Source organism: Salmo salar, chromosome 09, assembly GCF_965601325.2.
Source record: "Salmo salar chromosome 09, fSalSal1, whole genome shotgun sequence".
Lineage (NCBI taxonomy): Eukaryota > Metazoa > Chordata > Actinopteri > Salmoniformes > Salmonidae > Salmo > Salmo salar.
In genome coordinates, this window is record NC_138299.1 from 134387809 (window position 1) to 134397334 (window position 9526).

At 42.7% G+C, this 9526-nt stretch overlaps 2 protein-coding genes and 1 non-coding gene across 3 annotated transcripts; all 3 read right to left on the reverse strand.

Annotated features, from left to right (window-relative positions):
* Positions 1-943: 943 nt before the first annotated feature.
* On the reverse strand, positions 944-3891 carry LOC106612825 (claudin-3-like). The gene has a single exon (XM_014214350.3). The coding sequence runs from the start codon at positions 3574-3576 to the stop codon at positions 2932-2934; it is 645 nt and encodes a 214-aa protein (XP_014069825.1). The 5' UTR covers positions 3577-3891; the 3' UTR covers positions 944-2931.
* Positions 3892-4840: 949 nt separating this feature from the next.
* LOC106612823 (claudin-3) lies at positions 4841-6169 on the reverse strand. The gene has a single exon (XR_006771167.2). It is a non-coding gene; the product is annotated as a claudin-3 (transcript).
* Positions 6170-7972: 1803 nt separating this feature from the next.
* On the reverse strand, positions 7973-8970 carry LOC145858085 (claudin-4). The gene has a single exon (XM_082956310.1). It carries the CDS (start codon positions 8879-8881, stop codon positions 8207-8209), a length of 675 nt encoding a protein of 224 aa, XP_082812436.1. The 5' UTR covers positions 8882-8970; the 3' UTR covers positions 7973-8206.
* Between the last annotated feature and the right edge of the window lie 556 nt (positions 8971-9526).

Consider the following 9526-nt stretch of genomic DNA (forward strand, 5'->3'; position numbering starts at 1 on the left):
CTGCATATGTAACACAGTAGGTACCACTAAATGTGATCAGTCTAATAATAGTCTCTCGCCACCTCTGAACTCCAATTTTATGACTCATGTCATAGAATGCTTTGTTTACTATATCAACATTACTTTCCTTAGTCCTTTCAATTTAACATGTTGCACTGACTGCTGTATATCCCCCAAACCAAATATACTAATGATTAACACCCTTCAAACACACTATACTGCCCGTCTTATGTAGGAAAAGCCATCTGAACTTCATATGTAGCAGGTACCACTGAACGTGGTCAGTCTAATAATAGTCTCTCGCCAGCTCTACATGTGTTGAAACTGAAGCTTTTGGACATCACACTTCCAAGATATCCAACCCTCTTAGAAATATAAATTATATCCCATTATCCTAACTTTCATTTAGTACCTTGTTTTAAACATGAGACTGGAAGTCTTAAAGTCACAGACAGCATGCAGGAAACAGACTTGAAATTACTTATAGAAACAATTGCAAATTTGATTCCTGTGTATTTCTATTTCCTTAATTGAAGATGACATATACTCTAGGCCTGCTGCTACTGATTATAATTCTACCTTTTCATTATTTCTTTCAGTCTTCTTTGTCCTTCTCTGCTGACATAACATTTGTCACCTGCACCTATGAGGTGATCACTTGTTGGTAATTGTTTAGAGCTGTTGTGATGAAGTTGCTGATTAGTGGCCGGTAACGTGGCCTCTTGGATTGCATATCAGGCTACCATTACACTGGCTCATGTACTGATCCTTATCCCAGCATCCTTCACCTTCTCATTAGGTTAAAAAAATGCATTACAAAACTGCTGAAGTCCAACAAATATATTGTTGATAGTGTGAACCTCTGTGTGCAGATGGTAATTCAAGAGGAAAATATACAAAATTGATTATTGCTTTCTGAATTAAATCAGTAGAGATGCAAACCTTTATAAAACAACAACTATCTTTATTAAAAAGCAGGTGATGTGCAGTTAACACTGCAGGACTAACACACACATTAGCACTGTTCTGGCTGGACACAGGTGCACAATGCCCCCGTTACTCCTCATTGCCCCAAAACACTGAGGCCTTCAGTTTGTCTGCTCCCAACCTGTTCCCCATTCCCTCTGTGCACTGCTATCCACACTCTGTTTAATACATCTGTCATCTGTCTGGAGTTCAGGTGACAGCATTCAGTACAGATAGATACAGTACTCTGTATGTTAGTAGTATTTAGTATTTTATTTGGATCCCAATTACCATAATTTTCGGACTATTGAGCACACCTGAATATAAGCCGCACCCACTGAATTAAATTTTTAAATTTATTTTGAACATAAATAAGCCGCACATGTCTATAAGCCGCAGGTGCCTACCGGTACATTGAAACAAATTAACTTTACACAGGCTTTAACGAAACACGGCTTGTAACAAAAATAAATAGGCTTTAACGAAACATGGCTTGTAACAAAAATAAATAGGCTTTAACGAAACACGGCTTGTAACAAAAATAAATAGGCTTTAACGAAACACGGCTTGTAACAAAAAATAAAAAATTTGCAGTAAACAGTAGCCTACCAAGAAAGTCATTGCTCCAGACCAAGCTCCTGTGCAGCAGCTCTATTTCCTTTTCCAACAGCCAGATCAATCGCCTTCAACTTGAAAGCTGCATCATATGCATTTCTCCGTGTCTTTGCCATGATGAGGGTGACAAAATGACTACCGTAATCAGAATGATGGGAAGTTTGAGCGCGCTCGATTTAATCTAAACAGTAAACAAAAAAGTTGTTTGACCTTAACCCGTTCGGCAATTTCATTGGTCTAAAGAAAGCTTCATGCCGCCAAAAAACAGAGCACGTCACAGAATGTGTTTTTTAAATTTTTGTATATATATGAAAGCGGGAAAAATCCATATATTAGCCGCGTCATTGTTTAAGCCGCGAGGTTCAAAGCCTGGGAAAAAAGTAGCGGCTTATAGTCCGGAAATTACGGTAGCTGCTGCCAAGGCAGCCGCTCCTCTTGCTCAGGTCCAAACAGATGAGTACATCACACAGTCACACCCTTAACACTGATGATAGAACATCACCATCACACAGATGCCCTCCCAAATGCATTTCCCAACATAAAAAAAAAATCCTACATAAAAAAGAAACATAGTTCCTTAAAAAACGATGTGAACATACTGATTCTGTACACTCTACTGTATTCTTGCATTCTTGCAGTAAAATAAAAACCTTTCCACCTCTATCTTTTTGTGAAAGCATCAGTCAAATGTCTTTTTAGTGTTCCTTAGTTTCTGAAGCCTAAGCAATGCCTCATTTATATGAGCCAATAACATAGAGAAATGTCAATGAGAAGATAGTGATTGAATATTCTACAAGATATCATTTGATGTAGTGTAGTTGCCTGAAGCTAGGAAAATAATTAAATGTTAGTGATTAATGGACTCAATGACTAACATCTTAGAGAGGAATATTCAAAAAAGTACAAACATTATGTAAATAATTATATGAGGCTTGTGAATGTGTTTAAATGAGCTTGCTATAGTTTCAATGAATATGCATAGCTCACCAATAATCCAACCCTTAAAACTTTTTAATAATTAATACATTTACTAACTACTGATCTTATTCTTCATTTCCTTTGTTCTCACTAAACCCAAATGAAAAGAACATGATCCTTCTCAAATGTTTTTCTTACACAGCCAGAATTTCTATGCTTTCCTTTCAGAATAGATATTATAGAGACAAATACTGTACACACATAGACAAATCCAACAAAACAATGGTAAAAAAAAGCAGAAACAAACACATCCCTTCATCCCGGAGTCTCCTTGGGATTCATGAAGCCCTTTCTTAGACACACCCTTAGAAACAGGTGTAGAATAACGTTTTTGTTGTTACATAAATAGTCCTTGTCCCATCCATCATCCCATCACACATAGTCTTTTCTCTGGAACCCGGGCCCACCTGGGGCAGAGCCTGGGGCAGAGTATGCCATCTGTGAGGGGTTGTACTCCCGAGGGGGACAGGAGTAGCAGAGGAGACTTCCCCCGAGGATCATAAGGGCTGAGGCCCCCCAGCCAATGTAGAGCGCTGCCCCTAGCTCTCTGCGCTGTGCATCAGTCAGCAGCGGGTTGTAAAAGTCCCTGATGATAGTGTTGGCCGACCAGGACACTGGGATCAGCTGCATGACTCCTGACACGATGAAGAACACCCCAGAGATTATCATGACTTTAGCTTTGGATGCCTCGTCCTCGATGCAGTTGGTGCACTTGGCGCCGGTGATGGCAATGAGCACGGCCAGGATGGCCAGGAGGATGGAGATGACCGTGAGGGCCCTGGCGGCCTGGAGGTCCTGGGAGAGAGCCAGCATGGAGTCATAGACCTTACACTGCATCTGGCCTGTGCTCTGGACCACACAGGTCATCCACAGACCCTCCCAGATTATCTGAGCCGTGACAATGTTGCTGCCGATGAAGGCCGTTACTCGCCACATGGGCAGGGTGCAGGACACGATGGCAATGATCCATCCTAATACGCATAGAGCGATCCCCACTAACTCCAACCCTGCAGACATGGTGGTAATCCTGATGTTACTGGAGCTCCTTCGGTGTTCCGTTCAGTGCTCCGTGTTCCGTCACACCTGAGAGACCTGAGAGGATCTGACAGAGGATCTGTGAGAAAGAAAGAGACCAGACAGAGCCAGAGACAATAACACCAATTTATTTAATTTAGCCTGAGTACCTGTGAGTGTCTGATGTGTGATGTTCTGGTATCCTTTATATCCCAGATCAGCTGAAGGGAGGAGCCCTGGAAGGTAAAAAAAAAAATGCTTATCTGTGACATCACAGTGTGGGATTAAAAGTAGAAAACCAATAGTGACTTTCAAAACCTGCAAGGAGTTACTAGCCAGAGGGAGGGTATTATCTTGCTCCCCACATCACTGCGAATCTCATAGTGTTTGAAAATCACTGTTTTCAAAATGTTTTAACTTTTGATGATGTCATTGGGTAGAACCGTTTAACCTTTGAAATAAATGCACAGTTTTTACATAATGTGCTGGACATAATGAAAATGAGGTTGAAGAGTGGTGGAATTGCTCTTTACTCATTAATAGATTAGCCCTAATCTTGTCTCCTCAGAGCAATCACTCTCTCACAACATTATTTGAAGCAGCTTGTAAAAGAAGAATGCCTGACCTCAGTTCCTTTGCAATAAGCTATCTTGTTCACTCTATTTGATGTGGTCTAATGGCCATGTCTGTCTGTCACTGACTCCAGTGCCCTTGAATTCCTTACAACTGGAGTGTCTCCCCTAATTATGCCCCAGAAACTGGGATAATAGTCTTTCCCCCCAACATTTCATGACCCAGTGTTGATAACTCACTCTGACCTCCCTCGTGCTATGAAATGGACCCATTGTTCTGGGGGCCATTTTGGAATGGCTGAATAGTGGGGGGCTGACAAAGCAAGGCTTCTTGTTATCTAAGGGCCAACAGATATGAGAGTCAGCCAGGTAGATAGCAGCTATGAAAGACAATCCAACTCAACACATCTTTACCATAGATACCCAAGGATCAGTGAAGAAAAATGCCTGTTATATCCTGATCTGGGCAGAATGAATGACACAGAGGCAGTTAGCCTTAGCCTACGTCTTTTTTTGGCAGCAGATTCAAACATATTTTTCTTGTAAACTGCATAGCTAGTACCACAGGACTTAGTGGCACTTCTCATGTAGCAAAGCACTTACTAATGTTAATGAAATGTACTGTATAAAGTAACATATAGCAACAATGTATTTTTCTGTCATCGTATTCAAATATTTGAAGAAAAAAATGCAAGTATTATGAAACAGTTTTTATTGTGAAATTGACACACTTTAAACATCAAAATACTTTATATTTCACACTTAACGAAAGATGCTAAACTGTCAGTATTTGGCACATTGTTATCCAACATATTCACAACATAATCTGTTATTAATTCAGTCTATAGAATATAAAATCTAACAATGCCGATGGTTTTAATTAAACTCCTTTCAAATATTAAGATTCCAAAACAATATTTACAACACCTATGTTTGTTTTAAATAGGCATACAGTATGAAATACAAGTACATCAAGTCCAGTTTGGTGTTGTTCCTCTTCAACAGAGCACCATCAAAAATGATCCACTAAAAAGCTGTATTTTCTTCATGTCAAAACATATAACAAAATAGTTTCAGTAGAAATCACCCCCATTTGATATGTTCTAGAATTCAAAGTTGGTATCAGATATCCTTCATCCACTGTGGGAAAAACGTGAGCAGAAAGCAGCTTCTGCCAGATACCCAGGTCAGTTCAAACATAGTCTCTTTTGTCATAGCTGCTGGGGGCCACAGACCTGGTTGGGGAGTACACCATCCGCGAGGGCGGCCCTGCATACCTCTTCTCAGGCTGTGGGGGGCAACTACAGCACAGGATGCACCCCCCGATGAGGAGAAATGCGGCTGCTGCCCAGCCCAGGTAGAGAGCCACTCCAATCTCCCTTTTCTGAGCCTCAGGAGTGATAGGACTATAGAAATCCATGATGATGCTGTTGGCTGACCAGGACACAGGGATCAGCTGGGTCAGGGATGCTACGATGAAGGCCACCCCCGCTGCGATCATCACCTGGGCTTTGGCCGTCTCGTCCTCAACACAGTTGGTACACTTAGCCCCCACCACGGCCACCAGCACCCCCGTGATGCCCACAACTATAGAGATGATTGTGAGGGCTCGGGCTGCCTGCAGGTCAGAGCTGAGGGCTAGCATGGAGTCGTAGACCTTACACTGCATCTGGCCCGTGCTCTGCACCACACAGGTCATCCAGATGCCCTCCCAGATGGTCTGAGCTGTGATGATGTTGACCCCGATGAAAGCGGACACCCTCCACATGGGCAGGGCACAGGACACGATGCTCAATATCCAACCCAGGACAGCCAGGATCACCCCCAAGATCTCTAGTCCCAACACAGCCATTTTGTTGTTTTACCGTCCTTTGTAAGCAAGTCTACATGTGTCTTCACTCTCTTAACTTTCTCAACTTCACACACAAAAGTGTTTCACTGTCTGGGTTCTGCTTTGGAATTCTCAGAGCTATCTTTATAGCACTCCACCAACAGAAGGTAGAGTCTCATGGGGATTGGCCAAGGAGGTTTTCAAATGTTTTTTCTTTTCAACAACCCCCATGTGAACGGCTTGGCTGCACAGATTAATGATTGAACGGTTGGGCCATGGTTGTTCCCCCGCTGTTTGGGCTGAGGGGGAAGGTCAATAAATGGCCAAAGTACCGATGCTAAATAGTTAAAGGATAACGAACAGGTTAAGAATAGACAAGTTAATAATTACAAGTGGAGGAATTGGGAATAACATTAACTAATGTGTTCGTTCAACAGGTGTCTACCAGTTTACAAATATTTAGCTCTCTATGGAGCATTAACCTCTGTGACTTACTGCTAACCCTGAGAGAGAGCTGCCTAGGAACTGTGGTAGCCTATTGTATACAAGCACTATTGGCTAGTTTCCAACCCAAATACCCTGATGAAGTCATAAGCTGAATTGCATTGGTTTTAATAATCAATATATTTTAAAACAAACTTCCATTGACCTATAGAAAAAGTTGCTTAATATTGTTTAATCTGGTTTCCAACCCCAGCAGCAGGGCTCTTTCTTGGATCCTTTTCTTTCTAAATGAAATGACTTGGGGCAGGAGCCAATGAATGCTCTCTCTGGTACCAGATAACATCATTTTTGGAGATGACGTTGCACAATGAATGAATGCAAATCTGCATGTGCTCATTGTTTCCCACTGCCATGATTCAGGAAACAGACAAGCCTGAATTTCATAGTAAATTATATCTGGTTTCTGACTGCCATTGAAGATTGATGACAAAAAGTGAGAATCCGTTATCTTTTGTCTTTTTGATTGGCTGACAGATTTAGGGATCAAAGTTAGACAAGTTTCTATCAGCATAGGAAGTTCCACACACAGGCACTTGACTTGGTTAAAGACGAGTACTTATACTCCACAAGTGAACAGATTGACTGTCACAATACAGCTATTGGAGGCTATGTTTGTTTGTACGACACTCAAACTTCCCTAGGAAGTACTTTAAGTCTATGCTATAAGACTGTCTTAAAAGTATTTTCCCTTATCTTGTTCTTAGACTACAATGTAAATAAAGCCATTGTCTTATCTTTAATAAATGGGAGCATTGTGAAAGAAATTGGTTCACCCCATGATTACAGTGTGGGTTACCTACTTCCCCTCCTTATCAAAATGGCTGCTTTTTGTCGGGCTCAGTTTCACTCTCCCAAATGGAACAAAAGGGACAATGTTGCTGCTCACGTTTGCATTGAAATCATAAACCGTATTGTGCGGGGTAGAGGTGCTCGGTTTTCTAGATTTCGGGTGATATGGACCTGCAGGCATTCCTGCCCGATATTTTGGTCTATTTCTTTAGACCCTGTGTCTTTGATGGGATGTCCTGTCCTGTCCTGTTTCAGTGTTCTGTTGGTAGCCTGACCAGATTAAGCCAGATTTGTCCTTAAATGTAGGCAAGACTACCTCTCCTCACTCACATAACATTCCTGTGGTGACATCCTCTGCGATAAGACCTTACTTTCAGATGGGAATTGCCCTGCTATAAGCCAATTAAGCAAAGAAAAAGAAGTTGCTTGTATACAAACATTAGTTAGCGCAATGCATGATTTCCTCACATTATGAAATCAAGAGTGAACTTATCTTAATTTTGTATCATCATTTGCAGTCATGTGCAAGAAAATTCTGAGTGGGCAAAAATGACTTAAGGTTAAATGGAAATGTTATTTTTATTTTTTTTAAACTAAATAAAAATTTTCATGATCTACATCGTCATCATTGAGTAACATTCATGTGAAATTTAGTACAAAAACTATTTCCGAACAGCAAAACATGAATAAGATATTTCTCTAATCCTACCATCTACATTTACTTGAATCGTCTATAAATGCATGTCTCCAACTCTACAGAAATCATATATGTAAAACACAATCTAGCATTAATCGCCAATCGTTCATACTGCATTTATTCTTCACTAACCCTATAGTGTGCAGTCAGGAAAGGGGGTTCACTAACACTAGCTTTCCCCTTAGTCCCATCAGTCTCAAGGGGCTGTCTCTATACAAAAGCCATTGAACACACTCTCTCTCACACATAGTCCCTCCTCACATATCCATTGACAGACATGGGGTATTTGACCGCAGAGTAGTTCACCACACTGTTGGGTCCAGACCCAGCCCTGCTAACACCCTGGGGTGCTTTCAGGGGGCAGGAGCAGCAGAGCAGAGCTCCCCCTAGGAGAAGCAGACAGGAGGCAGCCCATCCAAAATACAGTGAGTTCCCAAACTCCCTCTTCCCCGTCTCCTCCAGCATCGGGTCATAGAAATCCAAGACGATGGTGTTAGCCGTCCACGATACGGCCGTCAGCAGCAACAGCCCCGCCACGATGAAGGACACCCCGGCCCCCAGCACCATGCGAGGCTTGCTGCCTGTGTCTGAGCTGCAGTTGGTGCACTTGGCCCCGGCTACAGACAGGCCGATGCCCATGATGCACAGCACCATAGAGACAATGACCAGGGCACGGGCCGCCTGTAGGTCCACAGGGAGTCCAAGCATGGAGTCGTGGACTTTGCAGTGCATCTGGCCCGTGCTCTGGACAGAACAGTTCATCCACAGGCCCTCCCAGATCACTTGAGAGATGACGATGTTCTGGCCAATGTAGGCGGCTACTCTCCACATTGGCAGGCCACAGGCCACCATGACCCCTAGCCAGCCTGACACACAAAGGATCATACCCAGGATCTCCAGGCCGGCCGAGGCCATCTCTGGAACTAGTCTCTCCCTGTCCCTAGGTGCTCTGGTCCTGGTCTGTGGCTGTTGTCTCTCTTTGTCCTTGGTGCTTTGATCTGGGGCAGTGGTCTGAAAAAAAAATGTCTGTCCCTGATTCTGGGCTGTCGTAGTCTCCCCTTGTCCCTTGGTTCTGGGCTGTTGTCTCTCTCGGTCCCTTGGTTCTCTGGGCTGGTGTTGGGCTGCAGCAGTCACTCCCTATCCCTAGGTCTCTCAGGTCTGGTCTGGATAGAAGGTGCTCTGTGTCTCAGAGCACAGCCCTCTAAAGACGATATCAGATCTCCTTGGCTCAGAATGCCCTGGATAATACTTTAGTCAGTATGGAGAGAGGGGGAAAGAGAAAAGGAGTGGGATAAACCGATTATTTCTTTCTTTATACTGCTAAGAAGACTGTAAGGTGGAGTCAGTTTACATTCAAATAACACCAAACGCTGAATCACCGTCTCTGCAAATGAGAGAAAATGACAGGCTTTGTTCAGTCAGTTAGACAGACACATTATACCTCTTGGGAAAAACTGCTCTATTCAGAACAGGCCTGGCACTGAACATGTGTCTCTCTCCGCCTGTTTTGTTCAATAAAGTTTGTCTTAAACCATAAAAAAACATGTCACCTGAACAGGA

Bases quoted from the DNA above. Each gene is read 5' to 3' on its own strand.
- LOC145858085 (XM_082956310.1), bottom strand. From the start codon at position 8,881: ATGGCCTCGGCCGGCCTGGAGATCCTGGGTATGATCCTTTGTGTGTCA.
- LOC106612825 (XM_014214350.3), bottom strand. From the start codon at position 3,576: ATGTCTGCAGGGTTGGAGTTAGTGGGGATCGCTCTATGCGTATTAGGA.